A 23114-nucleotide genomic window follows, 5' to 3' on the forward strand; every position below is an offset into this window, starting at 1 on the left:
GTGCTGTGCATTTGAGTTCTCCTGTCTCTCAATGCCTGCGAGCCCATGGTTCGGAAATCGAAAGGCACGCCTCTACCTCTCCCCAAGTTCCCGAAATAGGAAATCTAGTCTGAGCATTACCGGTAGTGAAATTCAGAAGGCTAGATGATTTCAAAATATGAGAGCAAATTATTCGACTGACGGAGGGAGTGTTGACTCTCGAAAGTTCATACCCCGAAAATTGTGGTCTCTTAAGGTGCTTCGGGACATGAATGAAACTCTTGTGCTTCAGACGAACACGGCTCCCCTCTGAAATTGTTGGGACTAACTCATTCGCTTTGCAATAATTTAATAGACTACCTTGGCTGAATGCATATTAATAACTGAAAAGATATTGACTGAAGTGACTTTCGGCCTTTCATAGTTTGGAGCATCCCCCCCAAATTTGGGCTCCCCTCCGTTTCCCCACATATTTTTGGCCTCCAAAATTGTCAAGCAAAGAGAGATTTGGACACAGTGCTCAAAGATGGTGTGTTTGGGGGGGCATCAGTCTGGGAATGCTCCACTCCAGAAAACCAAGACCCATTCCTCGCTAGCAGTAGCCCATCACCCCCGGGCTTTTGCTTTCCTCGGATCAAGCGATCCATTCATTCCCCACCAGTTGCTGCACAGGCGCATTTCGGTCTGCGGCGCCCTCCAATTTCCCTCGCACCTTCCTGCTCTCTCTGTCTCTTTTTTAAAAAGGTGTGGAAGCTGCAAGGGAAACTGAAGGGAGTCACAAGTCAAACTGCCACCGCTCAGCAACTGGTGGGGAATTGATCCCTTGATCCGAGGGAAGCAGAAGCCCAGGGGCGGAGCGACTGCTAGTGAGGGATGGGTCCAAATGGGCCAGTCCCCCAGGGCTGCAGGGTGCCTGTCATGGACTGGCACTGCCCGAATGTAACTCCAGGTCTCAACAGCGGGGGCACATGGCAACCCTGTCCCCAGCTACCAAGCCAGACTGCACTGGAAGGAGGGGAGAAGTGGGCTCCTGAAAAGCTCCCGGTCAGGATTTGCTCCTGTTGCCGCTGCTGCAGAGAAGGGGCTCCTGAACTCCTCACAAAGCGGACTTGGCTCTTCTGAGCCAGAGACACCAGAGGCCTTGGCAGGGGGCGGGGGGAGGAAGCGGCTGCAGGGGCAGGCCTGGGAGGACAGAGGCCCCAGGCAGCTTTGTGGTTCTAGCCCTTGGGGGTGGCTGGGCCCCTGGGAGAAGGACTCCCCCCATGGCAGTAAGAGCAGGGGCAGAGGGGGGTTGTTCTGCACGAGCAGGGCGGGGGGCAGCGCTGGCAGAGGGACAGGGCAGGTCTGCAGCCCTCAGGATTCCCTACTCTTGACCCTGTTTCTCCATTTGGAACTGGAAAATCATTGCACTTGGACAGGGATGCAGGTTCCTGGCCCTGAATTGCTCTGCTAGCTGGCGGGTGCATCTCCAGGGAATCGGGGGAGAACAGCTGAAGGAGGGAGGGGCTCTGGGGAGGCGGGATGGGGGGCAGGTGGGCAAAGGCCCCGGCCCTGTACAGACCACACTGCCCCTCCACCCCCGCCAGTCCTCTCCCCCCTCCACCCCTCCCCAGTGCAGATCTTGGCCTTTTGTCCTACACCTACGGTGAGGAGTCATCCCAAAAATCCCCGCTTAGAGAGACCATGGGATAGACTTGTGTTAGCCCCAAAGAATCAGGGGAAAGAACCCCGATGCTCCAAGAGGGGTGAGGAAAACGAACCCCTTTGGAAAAGAGAGCATGAGGGTCTTCTCCAGTGTGCAAGGAAGAGAAGAGCATTCGCTCTCCTCACTGCCGGAGTTGTAGTTCAACCTAGAAAGGGAAAGGAGAAAGCAAGCAGGGCTAGTTGTGGGACTCCTTCAGGGGTGTGCGTGTGTGTAATGTACAGCTAGTCATGCCGAACTCTTTCATCTACCAGTCAGAACAGCCTTCACTATCTCAAACTACAAAATTCGTTTCTCTTTTTTGTGCTGAAGTTTGCAGAGTGCGTTTCATGCTTACTGAACTTTAGGGATTTTTTTTGTTGTTGTTTTTGCTTTTTTGTCTTTCCCTTCTATATAACTTTTTGTTCGCTGTTGACACCTGTATGTATAGGAAACCAACGGAAATGCTACAACTAAAGGCGAGAAAAAAAATATAAAGCAGAGAAAAGGGATCAGGAAAAGCGTCAAAACAGTCAACGACAAGACACCGAAAACCTCAAAAGGGAATGACTGGCAGTCGGGGGTAAGGAACGCAGCCCTCCCAGGCCAAAGCGGGCACGAAACTGTGCAGAAGCGGGCATCTCCGCAGAGGGAGCATTTTACAAGCTCTGCTCTGGACTGGGGAGATCGGATGCTGTTTCGAGAAGAGCCTCCTCCGCAGGGCTTCTCTCCGTCACGACGGTCACCTGCTAGGAGTGGCTGGCCCATAACTGCGATGTCATACTTTTTGATTTCCAGGCTGCAGGAAAAAAATCCTCCCAGAAGGAGTCCCAGCAAGGCAGCCCCGCCCACCCCGCCCTGTCTCCTGGGGTCACCCGTGGCATGCTCCGGGGCTCCTGCGCCCTGATCGCCTCTGAGCTTTTCCTAAATATGGAGAACAAGCTGTATTCCCCCACCGTGTGGATGGGAAGGGGCATATTTCTCACCCTCTCTGCCCACATCTGTTGCCATCCCCTCCTGAAGCCTTTCCACACCCTCAATGCACACACCAATGGGCTTCCTGCCACTTTAAGACTACCATTCCCCCCCAAAAAAGCTGTCAAAAGCCATCCAGGAATGGGATGTAAGTGGCAAGCGCAAGGGAACTCCCCCCCCCCACACACAGGAGCAGCCCAGGAATCACCAAGTGCCACACGATATCCAACCCCTCTGTGCGTGGCCCAGAGAGTTCTCAAACGTTCCTCTCTCTATCAAAGATTTCAGGTTTTCACGGCTGGTAACATCATTAGGGTTTGTAGAAAATTTCGGGATCAAGTGCCGTGTTCTACTGGAGAAAGTTCAAAAAAGAGTTCCTCTCTCTTCTCGCAGCCCCTTCTGACCCCTTTTTACCCCCTGCACAGGAGTTCCTGCACACGGATCCTTTGACCCCAAGGGTCGGGAGGGGCTGCAGGAAGACTCCTGTGCAGGGAGGGTTAAAGACCAGGAGCGAAGAGACTCAGCTCCGGGCTTGCTGTGGGTCAGAGAAGGGAGACCTGGCCCCCAGCTTTGACGCAGCTAAAAGAGGGGGGTTTAACGGAGAAGGTGGCTAGGCTTGGGTGGCTGTTTGCTGCGAAGACTGACCACATTCTTTTCTGTCCAACCATTTCAGATTTGGAACGTGCACACCCCACCGGATCAGTTTCTAAAACCTCTTCTGGGGCCCAGACAGGCGACAGGTAGGACCAGTTTGTCCTGCTGGCAGCAGACGTCCAGCTTGGCCAGGGATTTTTTAATAGCAGCCGAGTGATCAAGAAGCATAACCCTCCCTGAGCGTCCAGAGGGCAGGGACTCCCCCTCCCCGAAGCTTTCAAGCGAGCTCTGGAAGACGGGCAGCGGCGCCAACGGCCGGGCCCAGCCAACTGGAGGACTGAGGCCAGTTGACGCCGACACGCTTCCTTCCCCCGCGAGGAACACAGAGCCATCCCTTTTGTTGTTTCAACTGGGGCCACAGCAGCCTGGCCAGAGAGATCATAGAGAATCGTAACAGCATTACGTGACGTGACGTCGGTGCGAGTTGCTGGGAGCCCACGGGGCGCTGAATCCGACACAACGGCCGAATCTGTGCTTGGAGCGGGGAGGTCCGGGGCGATGACCTTTCTGAAGCTTCTTATCCACTGCCTGGGCCTCCCGACGGCTCTGACGTTTCCTTCGAGAGGAGCAGCTCCATGAAGAGATGGGTTGAGGACTGAAGATTCTGACTCTTGGGGCTTGAGTGAAAAACTATTATTATTATTATCATCATCATTACTTGTATTATTTTTCTTCGCTTGAAGATCCCGTCAGAGGAACCAAGACTGGAGAAGAGGAAGATACAAAAAGAGGGAGGCAGAATTACAACAGAGCATTCTCACGTTCTTCCTTTTCTTCCTGGGGTGAGGGCAAAATACCGATCCTTGCTGAGCTGGCCCTCTGCGACATTTGCTCTCTTTTGACCACCTCCCACCTTCTCCCTCCCACTGGCCAGCTCAGCATCCCACCCGTGGCCCCTCCTTCCCCTGGGGGCCTACTGACGTCTCTCAAACCAGGGGCTGTGTTGCAAAGAGCAACCCCCCCTCAAAGAGCACAGGGGTACAAAGCATCGCTTATTGCAGTTCACACTTTTAGGGAAATATTTTAGAACGCCAGGATATTTTAGACACCCCTTGCCCCGAGGTGTCAGGAGACACAAGCTCTGTGGTTCGTCATCACACTTCATATCCCACACCCCTCCCCACAGCCCATGTCAGGACATGGCAGGGGAGGGACAGAGCTGGAGTGGAGATGGCTGAGCTGAGTAGTAGTCCCTCCCTCCCCACCCACCATGACCTCTTCCCGCCCTCCTTCCTCCAAAGGCGCACCCGTAGCTGCCCCTCTCTTTCCAACAACCCCACATGGGAGGTCCAGCTGAGAGAGTGCCTGGCCTGTGAGCTTTGAGGGCTGAGCAGGGATTTGAACCCAGGTCTCCCCAGTCACTGTCCTCTCTCACTCTGGATTTGGGCTTCCCGGCACTGCTTCCCTTGAGGATCTACATCTGACACCCGATCCACTCGGTCCCTCGTCCTGTTCCCATCTGGCTTCTCCTCTTTCCTACGACCGGCTCTGTCTGTATTCACCGAGGACACGCTGATCAGGGCAGGTCGACTGGCCTGTGCCACAAACGGAACACGAACTCGGGCCAAGTCAGCCAGGCTCAGCTCACTCCACGAACAGAACCTCTGTGTCTGGATTCTAAGCAGAAGTTCAAAATACGTTCTGATCTGGAAAGGCAGGGGGCAGCTGGAGGCAATATCCCCCCTGGCAGGACCAAAGGAGGCGGGCAAAGGAGCACAATGTGGAAGGAGCGGTCCTCTGCAAGACGGGCAGAAAGCTGGAGGGGGGGGGCGGGATTGAGTTGGGAAAGTGCAGGCCCCGGGAATGGCCACCAGGAGGTGCTCTGCCACCGCTGTTGGGAAGGAAGTTCTCCTTGCTGCCCTTTCGGTGCCTCCTCCGTCAAACCCTCTCCCCTACGAGTCCGGCCCTGCAGCACATGGCTGCGTCCTGGGGCAACACTGGCCTTTTCACGCCTGCGCTAGGCACAGCTTCATGGGCCGGGAGGCACCTGACGGAAATCCCACCAGCCTCTTGGGCACCAACAGACTTTGCTGTGCTTCCCAGGCTGAGAGGCCGGCTTTGCTTCCTCCGTGGCGTTCCCTCCCCCTAGCCAAGAGCAGGACCCAGGCTTGCCGGCTCCCAGCGGTGCGACTCCTTCCATAACAGCAGCACTCCTGCCCTTAGCTCTTGCCCTGCTCCCAGCACTGAAGGGATTGCTTCCAACCCAGAAAATGAGCCCCACACAAGGGCAAACTAACTTTGCTTGGCCTGGACGTGCCCATTTTACAGAAGGAGCTCTGAGACTGAACACAGGCGATGCAAGGCCTATAAACGGGGGCCGGCCCTGCAGTAACTTGTCCAAGCTCGAACCTGCACTTTGCCCCCCTCTTCGGGCTCCTCACAAAACCCTCCAGCTTTCCTGGCTTCAGGCTTCCCTGCTCCCTTCCAAGCCGCGTTTCATGTTTTTCTTTTCTCTTGTGCGATTTGCTCCACACGGCTCTTGCGACTTGGCCAATCCATGTTCCTTTCATAAAACAGCCTGCCAGCTCTTACGCCCAAGTGAACCCGTGCCAGCCAATCAGACGGGCGTCCATTACTCATTGTCACGGCCACAGCCAATCCAGTGCAACTTTATACCTAGTCCAAAGCCTCCAACTGGTCGGGGTGTGAGGTGATGCTTTGCCTCCTCAGCCAATCGCAAGGCACTGGCCAAATGACAGCAGCAGAGACAAAACTAGCATCTTTGGGAGGGTGGGGGGGGGGGGACATACAAATTAAGGATTTGGAAACAATCAATCAAACATAATACAACAACAGGACGGCACTTCTTGGGTACCCCTGCTCTGCGATTGGCTGGAACTGGAAACTAGGCATCTGGGAACCCAATCGGAATGCTGTGTCTGAGCAAGGAGCCAGTCAGGAGTTGTCTCTCCACTATGACAACATCCACTTGGCAGGGAGGAATCAATCCCCCTCCAGCTGTCCCATCATGCACCTCAGATTGCAGATGCCTCCAGCAAGCCCCCGCTCCTCACTCTCGTCGCCTGCCTGTGCGGCGGCCACTGACCTTGCTTCAGCCACCGTGGAGTGGCCCCAGGCGGCGTCTGCACAGGGAATGGAGCAACTCCGACAGTGCCTTGGCAGGGAGCGTGGCTGTCATGCTGGGGTCTGGAGCGGGTGGAAGCAAACCTCGCTGCTCTCGGCTCAGGGCAGACCCTGCTGCACGCTCTTTCCCCGTGCCTCCCATGCTGGATTGGGCCAACTGCCCTTTCAGGCTCTTTGCACTTGACTGCTAGGGTCATGGGCCAGCCGGACGGAGTAGCCCGCCTTTCAGCCCCAAGCATGGCCACGCGTTACCTCCCACCAAGAGTTCCCTTCCCCAAGGCTGAGCGATGCATCCCGGCAGCTGAAAGCAGGGAGGCAACCGAGGTGATGGCTGGCCTTCTGGGGGTGCTGAATTGGGCGGCCCGAGGGACTCGGTGACATTAGCAGTGCAGGGGTGGGTATGCCAGAAATCAGCCTTGCCTGGGGGGCCAGACTGTCTACGGCTGGCCTTGGCTAAAAGGTCACTTGGGAGTGACTCCACCTCACTCAAAACTTTGGAAGAATCCTGAGGGAAGTCAGAGACATTTCCCCAGTGAAATTTCTCTGAGATTCATTTGGAATACTGTATACAATTCTGGACACCGCACCTCAAAAAGGATATTATAGCACTGGAAAAAGTGCAGGAAAGGGCAACTAGAAGGATTAAAGGGTTGGAACACTTTCCCTACAAAGAAAGGTTAAAACGCTTGGGGCTCTTTAGCTCGGAGAAACGTCGACTGCGGGGTGACATGAGAGAGGTTTACAAGATAATGCATGGGATGGAGAAAGTAGAGAAAGAAGTCCTTTTCTCCCTGTCTCACAATACAAGAACTCATGGGCATTCAATGAAATTGCTGAGCAGTCGGGTTAGAATGCATAAAAGGAAGTCCTTCTTCACCCAAAGGGTGATTAACGTGTGGAATTCACTGCCACAGGAGACGGTGGCACCTATAAACATAGACAGCTATAAGAGGGGATTGGATAAGCATATGGAGCAGAGGTCCATCAGTGACTATTAGCCACAGTGTATTGTTGGAACTGTCTGGGGCAGTGATGCTCTATATTCTTGGTGCTTGGTGGGGGGCACAGTGGGAGGACTTCTAGAGTCCTTGACCCACTGATGGACCTCCTGATGGCACCTGGTTTTTTGGCCACTGTAACACAGAGTGTTGGACTGGATGGGCCACTGGCCTGATACAACATGGCTTCTCTTGTGTTCTTATGTTTGGGGCAGAGATGCTCTGTATCCTGGATGCTTGGGAGGGACACAATGGGAGGGCTTCTAGTGTCCTGGCTCCACTGGTGGACCTCCTGATGGCGCCTGTCTTTTGGCCACTGTGACACAGAGTGCTGGACTGGATGGGCCATTGACTTGATCCAACAAGGCTTCTGTTATGTTCTTGTGCCTGGGGCAGTGATGCTCTGTCTTCTTGGTGCTTGGGGGAGGCACAGTGGGAGGGCTTCTAGTGTCCTGGCCCCACTGATTGGCCTTCTGATGGTGCCTGGTTTTTTGGCCCCTGTGTGTCACAGAGTGTTGGACTGGGTGGGCCATTGGCCTGATACAACATGGCTTCACTTATGTTCTTATGTCTGGGGCAGGGATGCTCTATATTCTTGGTGGTTGGGGGGGCAAGAGTGGGAGGGCTTCTAGTGTCCTGGCCCCACTGATGGACCTCCTGATGGTGCCTGGTTTGTTTGGCCACTGTGTGACACAGAGTGTTGGACTGGGTGGGCCACTGGCCTGATCCAACAGGGCTTCTCTTATGTTCTTCTGTGACACAGAGTGTTGGACTGGATGGGCCATTGGCCTGATCCAACAGGGCTTCTCTTATGTTCTTATGTGACACAGAGTGTTGGACTGGATGGGCCATTGGCCTGATCCAACATGGCTTCTCTTATGTTCTTCTGTGACACAGAGTATTGGACTGGATGGGCCACTGGCCTGATCCAACATGGCTTCTCTTATGTTCTTATGTGACACAGAGTGTTGGACTGGATGGGCCACTGGCCTGATCCAACATGGCTTCTCTTATGTTCTTCTGTGACACAGAGTGTTGGACTGGATGGGCTTCTCTTGTGTTCTTATGTGGGGACTTGTCCTGCCCCTTCCGAGGCCATCGCCAGATTAAGGGTGAAGGTGGAGCTTTCCCCTTCCTGTGAAGTATCTCGGGCCTTCAAGGGAAGCCAAAGGAACTTCCACAGCAACCTGGTCTCCGTGGGGTGCCAAGCGGTGGAAGGGTGATGGATTCCCTCCCAGATGCGGCCTGATCCCGGTGGCCCCTTTTCCCCCTCCTCCTTGCTCTGTTGAGGCTTCCCGCCATTAGCATCACATCACCAAGAAGGAGGCCTGTCCAGGAGGGCTCCCACGGTACCCTACAGAAGGGGCAGCTCTGAGGGGAGCCAGGTCCCATCGCCTCTTGCCTTGCTGGCCACGTCTGGAAAAGGCCTGTGCGGAGGGGAAGGGGATGCCAACTCCTGCCGGGGGAATTCCTGGGGATTTGGGGGCAGTGCCTGTGAAGGGGGAAATCTGGGGAGGGATTTCACCTGGAATTCATGGCATACCAGAGAGTCCACCCTCCAAGGCTGCCATTCTCTTCAGGGTCTTTGTAATTCGAGTAGAAGGCCGGGCGGCTGGCAAGCTCAGGGGTGAGTTGGGAAGGTGCAGAGCATCCTGTCCAGGTGAGAAGTGAGCGACCCCTGGGGCCGAGAGAGGAAGGCGAGTGGGCTGAGGGAGGGCCGCGTTCTGTCCCCCCCATCGGCCCTGCGGCTGCCAGCGAAGGCCTGTCCCTCCTCCTCCCAGGGCCTGCAGCTGTTCTTCTGGGGCAGAGCCAGAAGCCCCAGGTGGGGGGGGCAGGGGGGCAGGCCCTCCTGGCCCCATCCCCATCCTCTCTCTCCTGCCCCGCTCGGTCTGTCTTTTTCTTCCCCTCTTTTGTGCTCTTCCAACTGCCTGAATGCCCAGTTCAGAAAAGTCACTGGTTACTGTGGTAACACATGCCCCCCCCCCCCAATACTGTAGCCCAGCCAATGGAGCAGGGAATTTCGCCCGCCCCCCCCCCCCCCCACGCCTGACATGCCTGGTGCCTTGGCAAAGCCGGCTCCCACCTGGCAAGGCCTTGCTGGAGGAATACCTCGATATCTTCCAACTGTCTTCTGCCCGATGGGGCAGAGCAACTCCCCCCCCCCCCCCCGCCAGTGTGAGAGATGAGAAAGGGACACAAAAGCCAAAAAGGGGGGGGGGGGTTTCAAGGTGAGGAGAAGCACCAGCATTCTAAAGCAGGAGACAGAAGAGCCTTAGCAGAAAGGAGTGGGCGAGGGAGGGAAGAGAAGAAAGGCCCGAGCCAGCGAGTGGAGGGCAGAGAAAAGCCGCGTCGTTGAGAGAGAGAGGCCGAGCCAGGGAAGCGGCGGGCGGAAGTGGGCCGCTGCTCCTGCGGCCGTGCTGGGCCCGGGTCCAGCCGCACTCTGGACCATTGTTTCCCTGCCTGGCCCCCCAAGTCCAAGTTCATCGGGGTGTGACATCATGTCTGGTTGCTCGGGGAAACCAGACAGGCCAGACGTGACATTGGCGATGGGATGGGAAGGAGAGCGGCCCGCACTCACCGCCAGGGAGCGACCCAGGCCCAGAAGGGAAGGGAGGGAGGAGGAGGCAGGCTAGGCTCTCTTCCTCCCCTCCCTTGCCCTGCACTTCAGACGGCTTCTGCTGACACCTTTTCCTTCTCAGCCTCCGGATCGGACTCGAATCTCTCTCCAGATTCATGCCATTTAACATCTTCTCCCAGGGAGCCCAGCCATTGCAAGGGACTCACAAGTCCTGGCTGTCAAGAGGGATATTCCACGTGTGTCCCCCGCCACCCCTTCTGTCATAAGGCAGAGCAGCCTGTGCAAAGGGGGAACCTACTGGCCAATGCCCGTGACCTCACAGCTGATGAGCAATATGTTCTTCCTCACCATCCCTGTGCCATTCGGGAAGCTTTTTAGACAACGGTTTAGTTTCCCCGGATTTTGTTCAGCTAGCTGCTCAGCACTCCCTGAGCTGCTGACTCTTGCAGGTGCCTTTCCGAATTTGGGAGGGAGACTAGCAAGATGGCTTCCACTCCCTCCAATGGAACCAGATCCCCTAAGCTCTAGGCTGTGGACCCCACCCCCTCTCTCACATCGGCCAGTCCCTGATGCAGCAAGAACAAACGGTGCCGTATCCAAGCAAGGGCAACTTCTGTGCTAAAGTACAGGAAAGTTTAGAAACAACTAAGGGTGCCAACCTCCAGGTGGGGTCTGGAGACCCCCCAAAATTACCATGGATTTTCAACTGCAGGAATCAGTTCCCCTGGAGGAAAACAGCAGCTTTGCAGGGTCGACTCCAAAGCATCATTTCCCAGCTGAGCTCCCTGCCTTCCCCAAATCTCCAGGTATTTCCCCAACTTGGAATTGGCAACCCTAGCAACAAGTCGCAGCGTGGATCACAATCTCCTTTCCCTTCCTTCCCCACAACAGACACCCTGTGAGGTGGGTGGGGCTGAGAGGACTCTCACAGAAGCTGGCCTTTTAAGGCCAACCTCTGCCAGAGCTATGGCTGACCCAAGGCCATTCCAGCAGGTGCAAGTGGAGGGGTGGGGAATCAAATCCGGTTCTCCCAGATAAGAGAGCTCTGGCTGACCCAAGGCCATTTCAGCAGGTGCAAGTGGAGGGGTGGGGAATCAAACCCGGTTCTCCCAGATAAGAGAGCTCTGGCTGACCCAAGGCCATTTCAGCAGGTGCAAGTGGAGGAGTGGGGAATCAAACCCAGTTGTCCCAGATAAGAGAGCTATGGCTGACCCAAGGCCATTTCAGCAGGTGCAAGTGGAGGAGTGGGGAATCAAACCCAGTTCTCCCAGATAAGAGAGCTATGGCTGACCCAAGGCCATTCCAGCAGGTGCAAGTGGAGGAGTGGGGAATCAAACCCAGTTCTCCAGATAAGAGAGCTATGGCTGACCCAAGGCCATTCCAGCAGGTGCAAGTGGAGGAGTGGGGAATCAAACCCAGTTCTCCAGATAAGAGAGCTATGGCTGACCCAAGGCCATTCCAGCACGTGCAAGTGGAGGGGTGGGGAATCAAATCCGGTTCTCCCAGATAAGAGAGCTCTGGCTGACCCATGGCCATTCCAGCAGGTGCAAGTGGAGGGGTGGGGAATCAAACCCGGTTCTCCCAGATAAGAGAGCTCTGGCTGACCCAAGGCAATTCCAGCAGGTGCAAGTGGAGGAGTGGGGAATCAAACCCAGTTGTCCCAGATAAGAGAGCTATGGCTGACCCAAGGCCATTCCAGCAGGTGCAAGTGGAGGAGTGGGGAATCAAACCCGGTTCTCCCAGATAAGAGTCCATGCACTTCACCCCTACACCAAACTGGCATCTCAGAAACAGACTGTCCTTGCAAACGTCCAGCCTGGGAAGCAGGGAATGAGGTGCTGGAGTGGGGAAGCTGGGCTCCCAGTGCTCAGCAGAGATGATACCTGCAGCAGTTCCTGGGTGTGAAGCATCCCTGGGAAAACTGCTGTTCTGCCCTGGCCTCTGCACGCTCCCCCACTTCCTCTGCCCTGGGCAACACAGGGCTCTAGATGGAGTCTGGCATGGAGTTGCTCCCTAGTCACTACCACAACAGGAGGGGTTGGACCGTCTGCCTGGAACCCTCCTTCCCCATCTGCTCTCTTCCAAGCGACTGTATGCCTGGCTCGGTCTGAAATGCTGCACCCACCACTTGTCCCTGCTGCCCCAGATGTGTGCCCCCAGCCACCATCAGGGGCTCCTCTGGTGAGAGACAGTTGGGTGTAGTGGTTAAGTGCGCAGACTCTTATCTGGGAGAACCAGGTTTGATTCCCCACTTCTCCACTTGCACCTGCTGAGATGGCCTTGGGTCAGCCAGAGCTCTGGCAGAGGTTGTCCTTGAAAGGGTAGCTTCTGTCAGAGCTCTCAGCCCCACCCGCCTCACAAGGTGTCTGTTGTGAGGGAAGGAGATAAAGGAGATTGTGAGTCCCTCTAAGACTCTGTCCTTGAAAGAGCAGCTTCTGGGAGTGCTCTCTCAGCCCCACCCACCTCACAGGGTGTCTTGTGGGGGAGGAAGATAAAGGAGATTGTAGGCTGCTTTGAGACTCTGTCCTTGAAAGGGCAGCTTCTGGGAGAGTTCTCTCAGCCCCACCCACCTCACAGGGTGTCTTGTGGGGGAGGAAGATAAAAGAGATTGTAGGCTGCTCTGAGACTGTCCTTGAAAGGGTAGCTTCTGGGAGAGTTCTCTTAGCCCCACCCACCTCACAGGGTGTCTTGTGGGGGAGGAAGATAAAGGAGATTGTAGGCTGCTCTGAGATTCGGTGCTTGAAAGCGCAGCTTCTGGGAGAGTTCTCTCAGCCCCACCCACCTCACAGGAAGGGGGAAGGAGATAAAGGAGATTGTGAGCCGCTCTGAGTCTCTGATTCAGAGAAAAGGGCGGGGTATAAATCTGCAGTCTTTTTCCCCAGTGACAGTCTGCTAAAAGGGGCCTGGCGAATATTGCTGGCATAGCATTGGGGGCCGTTACAACTCCAAGGAAGACACCAAGGGGGTCGACCTGGTTCTCCTCTCCAGGAGACCTACTCGGAGCAGCAAGAGGATGCAGCAACACAGAGGCGCAGCCTGCAACAGACTATGGTGGCATTTTGGAAACCCAGCCTAACAAGACAGAGGAAAGGCCGGCCTCGGACCCAGGAAGCATGGGTTCAAATCCTGACGGTGACCTCGAGCCTGTCCCTGCCAGCCTTGCCCACCTCAAAGACCTCTCATCCGGATCGGGCAGGAGAAGGGAGTCACATAGGCTGCCCAGAGCATCGTGGAGGAAGGGCGCCTCGAAGTCAAGCAACAGCCTGCCTGTTTGCTCACATCACTGATCGGCCCAGTTAGTGGGGCTGCCGGAGCTTTTCACGGTACAAATGGGGGGGGGGGGAGGGCTTTACCATTTAAAAAAGCCTTTTGTTCTCTCAGTTTGGTGTAGTGGTGAAGTATGCGGACTCTTATCTGGGAGAACCGGGTTTGATTCCCCACTCCTCCACTTGCAGCTGCTGGAATGGCCTTGGGTCAGCCAGAGCGCTCTTATCTAGGAGAACCGGGTTTGATTCCCCACTCCTCCACTTGCAGCTGCTAGAATGGCCTTGGGTTAGCCATAGCTCTCTTATCTGGGAGAACCGGGTTTGATTCCCCACTCCTCCACTTGCAGCTGCTGGAATGGCCTTGGGTCAGCCATAGCTCTGGCAGAACTGTCCTTGAAAAGGCAGCTGCTGGGAGAGCCCTCTCAGCCCCACCCACCTCACAGGGTGTCTCTTGTCGGGGGAGAGGACATAGGAGATTGTAAGCCACTCTGAGTCTCTGATTCAGGGAGAAGGGCGGGATATAAATCTGCAATTCTTCTTCTTCAAGCCACAGCCTCACAGCAACGTGCAAAATCAGACAGAAATGCCAGGGGGAAAAGGGCTCTGAGACCGGAACAAGCCTAGTAAGTAATCAGTCTTTGCGTGGGCAGAACCTGTGGCCAAGCTTAAGAATCGCCAATGGCACCCCATAGCGTGGGATGACATTTCATGGCATTTTGCTTGTCTTCTAAAGGGAGAGGGCTTTCTCTCAGTCCAACTACTGCGGATGAAACTGGAAACTGGGCATCGGGGGGGGGGGGGGGGGGTGGAGGGTTTTCTTTACATTTTGTGGCTTTTCCCTGGGAGGGAAATCCAACCCCCCCACAGTTCATTTATCTACATTTCCAACTCAAGGTGCTGTTTTCAAATCCCATCTCAGCCATGGACTCACGGGCCAAAGTCACTCTCTGACTCCCAGCGGAGAGCAGCTCAGGCGTTCTCAGGACTGCTGCCACCCACCCTCACTGCTCTCTGCTTGGGGGGGGGGGGGCGAACTTTGGTGCCAATTATAATGCAGCCTGGATATAAAGAGAATGGACAGGCCTCTTGCCCTCGACCCCTGCAGGAACCCCCAACGTCACCCTGTCCCCACACATGCAAGCTGCGCCCGTGCTGGCGCCACGCACGACCACCCCCGGCTGCCCTAGGAAGTCGGACCCCCTACCTGAGATTGCTGGGGGATGTTTAGAAAGTTGCCGTCCCGGGGTCCGATGCCGACAAACCGGTTGGCAGAGGAGGAGGAGGCTGGCGCTGAGAATGCTGGAGGGGAAAGAGATGTGAGGCCGTTAGGGCCACCGGGCCACGCGGAGGATGGTCGTGAGTGGTGATGGCAAAGGAGGCCGGTGGGGGAGCAGGCCGAGAGTCACACCAGAGGCACGCAGCAAAGGCCAGAGGGGGGAGGGAGAAAGAGAGAGAGAGAGAGAAAGTCTAACCCCTCCCCTCCTCCTCCAACCAACCTTTTCTCAAAGGGCAGGAGAGCCACGGTTGTTCCTGAATGGGCCTGCTAACATGGAGAGCAGCAAATGTCGGTGCCTTGAGAAAGACTGGGCCTTCCAGGCAACCCTGGGGGGAAGCAGTACTCTGGGAGGGGCACGGGCTGTACAGGCTGAGGTCAGCCCTGCGGGTTGAGGGGGACATCACAGAGAAGACCTCGGCCTTTGTGCCTCTCTCTCGCTCTCTCTCTAGTGGCCCCAGACCTCCATCTCCTGGCCCACCTCTGCTCTCACCCCAGAGGGGGCTGGGGGGCTTGTTTGCGGGGAGTGCTGGGAACGATCCCCGTGGCATCGCAGAACATGCCCATGTATGGGCCTGCCAGGAGATGGAGTCTTGTGGTCGACGGGCCTCCCCTGGGCATAGCACTGTGTGCCAGAAATAACTGAGCTCAGTCCGTTGGTATTTTGGTGTGGTGGCGGCGGGCGGCGGGCTCTCGGACAGGCTGTGAGGGGCAGCAGGGAGCAGATGGCCCCTGGGAAGACCCCTCTTGGCAAAGAGGTTTGCAGGGAGACTGGGAAAGCTCTCTGAGAGCCTCTTGGGACGATGCCTCGGCACACACACACACAACCACAGATGTACACAGCCATGCACACCCCATTTTGCCTTCCAGCTCAGCCTCTAACTGCAAACATCCCTGGTTGCCCGAAGCTGTTTTCTCCACTGCCCATCCTTCAAGGACCTGGAGCAACTCTAGCTCAGTGGGCGGGAGCCAGACTTGCAGGTGTGATTTCAGGGACTGGCCTCACCAAGGACCCCTCCTCCCAGTTCACTGCTAGCCCCAAGGGCAGGGGGGGGGACCCCAGGCTTTCTGTGCCTGACAGCACAGTCACAAAATGGCTGCCTTGGGAGGTGAAGCCGGCCACAAAATGGCTGCCTTGGGAGGTGAAGCTGGCCACAAAATGGCTGCCTTGAGAGGTGAAGCCGGCCACAAAATGGCTGCCTTGGGAGGTGAAGCTGGCCACAAAATGGCTGCCTTGGGAGGTGAAGCCGGCCACAAAATGGCTGCCTTGGGAGGTGAAACCGGCCACAAAATGGCCGCCGCTGCACTTAGCTTCAGCCATGTGGGGAAGAAGACCCTTGTGCTAGGGGGCAGCTGGTGCCAAAGCCACCTTTTAAAAAAATCTGCACTGCCAATCAAACCACCAAGGGCCCAATGAGAAACCTTGCTGGGCCACAGTCCCACCTTTCTAAAGACACTTGGTGGCTCCAGCAAAAGGTGTCGGTGGGCCGCATGTTGGGCACCCCTGCCCTAGGGGAAAGCCACATCTCCTCCCAGTCCCCCACTCAAGATGGGTGGCCCCATCCGCTCTGCCTGCTGCCCAGCTACCCCCAGGACTAAGAGCTGGGCTACGGGGCCAGCTGGTTCACAGGCTGGACTGTACCACTTCAGACTGCCAGGAGGGGACCAATACGAACCTGAGAAGGGAAGAGAGATGCTCGGTATCCCTATGGGGAAGCAGTCCCACCTCCAGTTGAAATAACGCAAATGTCAGTACGTACATGATTCCCAACAAAGCCCCCTGCCTGAAGTCTGAAATAGTGCCAACCAGGGGTGGAATTCTAGCAGGGGCTCCTTTGCATATTTAGGCCACACCCCCATGATGCAGCCAATCCTCCAAGAGTTTACAAAAAAGAGCCTTGTCAGCCCTTGGAGGATTGGCTACATCAGGGGTGTGTGGCCTAATATGCAAAGGAGCTCCAGCTAGAATTCCAATCCTGGTGCTAACCAGGGCTTTTTTCGTAGCAGGAGCTCCTTTGCATATTTGGCCACGCCCCTCCCCAATGTAGCCAATCCTCCTGGAGCTTCCAGTAGGCCCTGCACTAAGAGCCCTGTAAGCTCCTGGAGGATGGGCTACCTCAGGGGTGGGTGTGGCCTAATATGCAAAGGCGCTCCTGCTACAAAAGCGACGGTGTGGCTCAGCGTCTCGCCTTCCCAAGCAGCAAAAGGGACTCCTGAGTCCGAGGTGATCCCCACTGTGGATGCAGGGAAGACAGCCGCTGGCTGGCTGGCCCACCCGTGGCCCTGCCATGTCCTCTTCTGCCCCTCCCTTCAGTCCGCACTCCCCCCTCCCCTAACACCACCACCACCACCAGTTGGATGGAGGGTATGGACAGTGCGGGGGTGAGCGATGCCATGAGACAGATGCAGAAGGAATCAAAACTAAAAAGGAAGGAAGGAGGGAAGAAGAGAACGGAAAAGGGGAAATGATAGTGATGCAGGATCCCTTTCTCCAAAGCAGCTCGCCTCCGCTGAGGAAGGCAGGGAGACCCTGCTTCGGCCCGGGAGAAGGCAGGGGTCCTGACGCCCTTCGCTCCTCTGCTGCATCTAGTGACCCCCACCTTCCCCACAAGGGGCCATAGACCTGGGCGTCCTGGCATGCAGAGACACAACTTTCCTCACGCCCCATGAGGCGTGTCTGTCCTCCTGCCGGTTGGGACACAAGGCCTGTGCTCCTCAGGACCACCCTAGACTGTACGCCAGTGGCTGGACTCTTTCTCACCAAGCGTTGGGGGCTGGAGGTCTCTGGAGGTTCTGGGTCCCACATTCTCCTCCTCCCCCTTGCAAGAGGCACACCTCCTTCTAGAGAAAGCACAGACGGCAATCCGGGGGGCGGGGGGAGGGATGAAGTTGATTTTTTTAAAGCATCCAATGAGCACCCATGAACACAACCCTTCTCCACATCACATTCCCCTCCGCAAAGTATCTAGCGGTTACCCTTCTTCTCCGATTGCTGTCAAGTATATAGATGGTTATTTTAGTCCTTTGGTTTTGTTTTGTTTTTTTTAAAAATCCCCAATTCCTCACCCAGGAGCCACCATGGCACCCAACAACATAATGAAGGGGAAAAAATCAAAAAGAAAATTGAAGGTGTCGGATCTGGGCAGCTACTGCATCTTTAAACGCTGGTAATGGGATGGAAGGCGGGAGGGCGTGGATGGCGGCCCAGGGGAGCGAGGGGTCAGATGGGGTGTCTGAACCTTGGGAACAAGCACACGGCACAAGACGGAAGGATGACGACGATGGACAGACGGACGGACGACATGGTGCCCCCAGCCCGCCACTGAGCACCCCATGATTCATCTCAACCTCCCCAGCCTCTCTAAAGTCTGCTCTCCTTCCTTCCTTCCCTCCCTTCCTCTTGAGTGGCCTCTCTTTCTTGTGCACGGGTCGTGGGCACTTCCTTCTCTGGTCCTCCTCTCCTGGCCCTGCCTCCTATCATGCTCAGCCTCCCCGCCCCCCCCGCCATGATGGGTATGGGGACGGGTTGGGGGTAGGTGGGAGAGGCTGGCTGAGCTCCGTGGCCGGGAGGTTTGGGTGACGCTCGGGTCCACTTACAGGGTGATGTTGGCGTCGGTGGTCCGCCCTCTGGGTTAGTGCTGGTGGATTTTGTATCAGGCATTGGAAGGGGCACAGGTCTGGCCACAGGTGGGGGCGGCGGCAGCAAAAATGACCCCGTGACTTTGCCCTGGCCGCTACCGTTAGGCTGCGAACAACATAAATACAGTGATGCGTGAACGAGACAAGGCAACGTTAAAGATGCAGTATCCGCTGGCAGCTCTCAGGGTGGCGAGAGAGGGGAAGGACTTGGAGTCCGGGGGGAGGGTCCTTTCCCCTCCTTGATTGCTTTTGCCAAAAAAAGAAGACGGCAGTTGGATTTCCAATCTTTCCCTTGACTTTTCAAACACCTTTTATTGCCTCACTTCCCCTCAGACCCAGGTGTTCTTCCTCCTCCTGAAAAGAGCCCCAGTGGAACCGCTGGCTTGACTGACAGGCCTGGCGGATGAAATTTCCATTGGGACAGCTGGACCTGCTCCCCAACACCCCCCCCAGCCAGCTCCGGGTTGCCCTAGCGACAGTTCCGCCCCAGCACTGCCCTCTCTGTTGGGACCCTTGCGGCTGGGAGGGTCACGGAGCCCCGGGACAGAAGTCTGCCTGCGAGTCCCTCCAGATGCGCAGAGAGAAAGGCCACGGCAAGAGGTTCCTCAGCATCAGAGAAAAGACGGCCCACCTCTCCTGGCCCAGTCATGCATTGGTCTTATCCTGAATCAGATCTCTGGTCCATCAAAGCCAGTATTGCCCACTCAGACTGGCAGCTGCTCTCCAAGGTCTCAGGCACCGAAAGGTCTTCCCCATCACCCACCACCAGATCCCATTTTTAACTGGAGACACCGGCAACCGAATCTGGGACCTTCTACATGCCAAGCAGAAGCTCTACCGCTGAGTCACGGCCCTTTCCCAAAGTCAAATAAGTGGATTGAGAGGACATGTCCTTAGACCCATAAAATTTTTTATCTTCCTGTGCCAGCAAATGCCAACCACAGACCGCCATGCGACCAGAAACAAACTGGTCCTCAAGAGGGGGGGAGGGGAAAGTGAGATTTTGCAAGAGCAATCCAGGATTTTGTAGCATCTCATGTCTTCGTTTTTAATCACAGGAAAGAAGAAATCTCTTTTTAAAGATCATTTTAATATAAAAAGCTGGAACTATCCATAAATGTCACACAACCTGGGTGTGAAGTTTGCTGCCACAGGATACTATGATGGCTACAGGCATAGGCAGCTTTAAAGGGGAAATAGACAGATTCATGGAGGATACACCCCTCATCCATGGTGCCTAAAGGGAACCTCCACATTCAGAGGCAGCCAGCCTCTGTATCCCAGTGTCAGGAGGCAACATCAGAGGAAGGCCTCGGCCTTTCTGCCCTGTTCCTGGCCCTCCCGAGGAACTGGTTGGCCACTGTATGAGGCGGGAGGCTGGACTAGATGGACCCTCACTGGTCTGATGCAGCAGGCCTCTTCTGGTGTTCTTCTCAGGGGAAGGCCTCAGCCTCTCTGCCCTTTTGCTGGCCCTCCAGAGGCAGCCTCTCTGCCCTTTTGCTGGCCCTCCTGTGTGAGACAGGAGGCTGGACTGGATGGACCCTCACTGGTCTGACCCAGCAGGGCTCTTCTGATGCTCTTCTCAGGGGAAGGCCTCAGCCTCTCTGCCCTTTTCTTGGCCCTCCAGAGGAACTGGTTGGCCTCTGTGTGAGACAGGAGGCTGGACTAGATGGACCCTCACTGGTCTGACCCAGCAGGGCTCTTCTGAGGTTCTTCTCAGGGAAAGGCCTCGGCCTCTCTGCCCTGTTGTTGGCCCTCCAGAGGAACTGTTTGGCCACTGTGTGAGACAGGAGGCTGGACTAGATGGACCCTCACTGGTCTGACCCAGCAGGGCTCTTCTGATGTTCTTCTCAGGGGAAGGCCTCAGCCTCTGTGCCCTGTTGTTGGCCCTCCAGAGGAACTGGTTGGCCAGTACGTGAGATGGGCTGCTGGATTGGATGGACCATAGGTCTGATCCAGACTGGCTCTTTTAATGTTCTTAAGCCACCTAAGGTTAAAACCATCTAGATTCAACATCTTTGAGGCCATTCCCCTCTCAGTGTGTTCTTGCCACGTGGTGCCTGCAAGAAGCCAAGGCAGCTCTGATGCCAGGACCCCGCCCCTCCCGCCGTGTGCTTCATTCAGAGTCTGCATCTGCTCAGATCTTTCTGACGGGCCTCCAGCTCTTGGACTGGGCCACAGTCCTAAGGAAGGAGAGGAAACTTCTGGTCCTGAAGCTCTGGCTTCCTGGATCATTTTAGTGAGTCACAATCTTTGCAGCCCTGAAACAAAACAGGGGTGGCAGCTCTCCCCCTCCCCGCAACAAACCCTGGGGAACGGAGGGCTGCCAGGTCCAATTCAGGAAATACCTGGGGATTTTGGGGGTGGAGCCAGGAGCCAGGTTGTGGCAAGCATGACTGAACTCGAAAGGGAGTTCCGGCCATCACATTTAAAGGGAAGCATGCCTTTTAAATGCCTTCCCTCCATTGGAAATAATGAAGGATAGGGGCACCTTCTTTGGGGGCTCATAGAATTGGACCCCCTGGTCCAATCTTTTCGAAACTTGGAGGGTGCTTTGGGGAGAGGCACTGAATACTACGCTGACGACGTGGTGTCTCTACCACGAAAGACAGCCCCCCCCCCCAGAGCCCCAGTTACTCGCAGATTGGTTCTCCATTATACCCTATGAGAATTGGTGTCCATAGGGAATAATGGAGTGTGCACCAAGCATTTCCCTCCTCTTGCCCGAAGTGGGCGGTGGACCTCCAAACCGGGATCCCCTGTCCCGACCTGGGGATTGGCAACCCCAAGTGGACCATCCCGACCCCCTCTTTTGCCGGCCACCAGCCGGACCTCTGGCTGTTTCTGCACCAGCATCTCCTCTACTGTGGGCAGGATCCTGACAGCTCCCAAAAGCTGAGCCCTCAGGGGAGACCCAAGGATGCCCTTGGGCAGCGGCCTCAAGTGGCTGAGCACCCACCCCTACAGGGCCCTTCCAAGGCCCGCGAAGGGACCGTTAATCCTGAGGTGGAGCAAGACCCGGCCTTTGAGTCTCCTGCGATGGAAGGCTTGCCTTGGCTTCCCCCCGCAGACTTGCAGCTGCTCTTTTGGGGCTCCATCTCTGTGTGGCTGAGGCTGCTCCAAGTCGGACATGTCCGAGAAGGTTTAGCTGTCCTACCAGATTCTTCCGGGGCTGCAGAGTTGGGACCAGGCTGAGAAGGAGCGGGTCCAATGCATCTCTGCTGAGACGCAGCAGCAGCAGCAAACCTGTCTCATCCCAGCCCCAAAAGGGCTCCTTTTGAGCGCAGAGGCAGCAGGGGGGGCTCGCCAACTGGGCCAAGGGAATTATCTCAAGGGGGGAGCCGTGCGCCTGAAGCATCTTTATCAAAGCACGTCTAGAAGCTCAGCTGGACTCCCAGCAGATGAGAAGCCAACCCAACATTGCGATGCTTCAACGTCACAGTAAACCATTCTTGGGAAACCCCATGAGCCTTCCAGGGCTGCGGGGAGGGGTTGCCTATGCCCTTCCCCCACTGCTTGCACAGATATGGGGGGGGGGGGTCAGTTTGAATCCTCCTGGGATTCTCCTGTGCCACAAAGCCCAGAAGGGTCTCCAAGCCAGAACTCTTGGAATCCTTCCTGAATGTCTTCTGCGATAGAAAGGGTGGCAGACAGGGGAAGAGGAAGGGGATGGGGGGACCAGGAGAAAGCCTGTCTGGGTTTCTGACATACCTGTCCCACCTGTAGTGGTCGTACCTCACATAAGGGGAAAGGACAACCCAAAGGTAAACCAGTCCCTGGAATGCCCCTGCTCCCCACCCCAACCCCCACCTCCTGGCTGTCCTCAGAGCAGTTCTCCTAGCCTAGATCCTAGGCAAAGTGAGAGGCCAAGAGCGGAGGGACACCACCCTGTGCCCTCCTCTGCAACGGGCCTGTCCTGCCAGCCCTAGCTGAGAGTCAGGCAATTGTGCCTACTGAGCTGCAATGCTCCCTCTAAGCTGTGGAGTCTTGTGCGCAAAAAGTCTACTTTGTGAGCTACTGGCCTTCAAGTTGTGAGCTACTGCACAAATCAGTTTGCTCCGAGGCCATCCTCCCTGAGTTAAGACAAAAATGTGTGAACCGGAGGCTAAAAAACTAAGCTAGCTCACACTAACTCAGCTTAGAGGGAACACTGCAGAGTGACTGACTTCCCGGTCCCACAGGCAGGCAGATGAAGAAGAATTGCAGATTTATACCCCGCCCTTCTCCCTGAATCAGAGACTCAGAGCGGCTGACAATTATCTTCTCCCCCCACAACAGGCACCCTGTGAGGTACGTGGGGCTGAGAGGGCTCTCACAGCAGCTACCCTTTCAAGGACAAACTCTGCCAGAGCTCTGGCTGACCCAAGGCCACGCCAGCAGGTGCAAGGGGAGGAGTGGGAATCAAACCCGGTTCTCCCAGATAAGAGTCTGCACACTTCACCACTACACCAAACTGGCAGGCAGGCAGGCAGGCAAGCAGGCCAGAAGACAGAGGGAAGGGAGACAGAGGGGGAGAGGAGGCAGAGCGGGAGAGCAGGCGGCCAAGAAGGGCTGGTGGGCGAAGGGGGGGGGCACTGGCCGGAGCGGTTGGCCACTCAGGCCTTCGAAGGAGCGAGGCTCTTACCTGCCCCGACCCCTGGCCAGAGCCGTCTGAGCATACAAACTGCACAAACTCCTTCAGCGAGTCCTGGCCGTGGTGGTGGTGGTAGCGGATGGTCGGGTGGGTGAAGTAGGGGCTGGACTGTTGGATGATGGAAGTTGACGGGAAGTGCAGGGCCGACGCGGTGGCACGGGGGCTACCTGGAGGGTGGTGGGTCGGAGGGACAGAAGAGACAGAGAGAGAAACAGAAGAGGGAAGAAAGGGGGGGACAGAGAAAGAGGTCAGTAACAACCCCCATGCTATGCTGCTTCCCATCCACACAGGCAGACAGTCACCTGCACCAGCCCTAGGCTGGCTCCACACCCGCCCCCCCCCCCAGAGAACCCC

At 56.3% G+C, this 23114-nt stretch overlaps 2 protein-coding genes across 10 annotated transcripts in view; both read right to left on the reverse strand.

The window, feature by feature from the left end:
- Positions 1-23114, reverse strand: part of ELOF1 (elongation factor 1) — a 334935-nt gene that overhangs the window by 142483 nt on the left and 169338 nt on the right. The gene's annotated exons all lie outside the window — the stretch shown is intronic.
- NFIX (nuclear factor I X) overlaps positions 3838-23114 on the reverse strand; it is a 317800-nt gene continuing 298523 nt past the window's right edge. For 2 of the 9 annotated variants that reach the window (XM_060252521.1, XM_060252519.1), the window contains 4 exons: positions 22752-22927; positions 18086-18233; positions 14420-14514; positions 3839-3993 (listed from right to left, as the gene is read on the reverse strand). In XM_060252521.1, coding sequence (XP_060108504.1) covers positions 3979-3993; positions 14420-14514; positions 18086-18233; positions 22752-22927 — 434 coding nt within the window. In that variant the 3' untranslated portion in view covers positions 3839-3978. Of the gene's footprint in view, positions 3994-14419; positions 14515-18085; positions 18234-22751; positions 22928-23114 lie in introns of all 9 variants that reach the window. The other 7 variants (XM_060252524.1, XM_060252522.1, XM_060252520.1 and 4 more) reach the window with 6 other exon arrangements.

This window comes from Heteronotia binoei, chromosome 13, assembly GCF_032191835.1.
Source record: "Heteronotia binoei isolate CCM8104 ecotype False Entrance Well chromosome 13, APGP_CSIRO_Hbin_v1, whole genome shotgun sequence".
Classification (NCBI taxonomy): domain Eukaryota; kingdom Metazoa; phylum Chordata; class Lepidosauria; order Squamata; family Gekkonidae; genus Heteronotia; species Heteronotia binoei.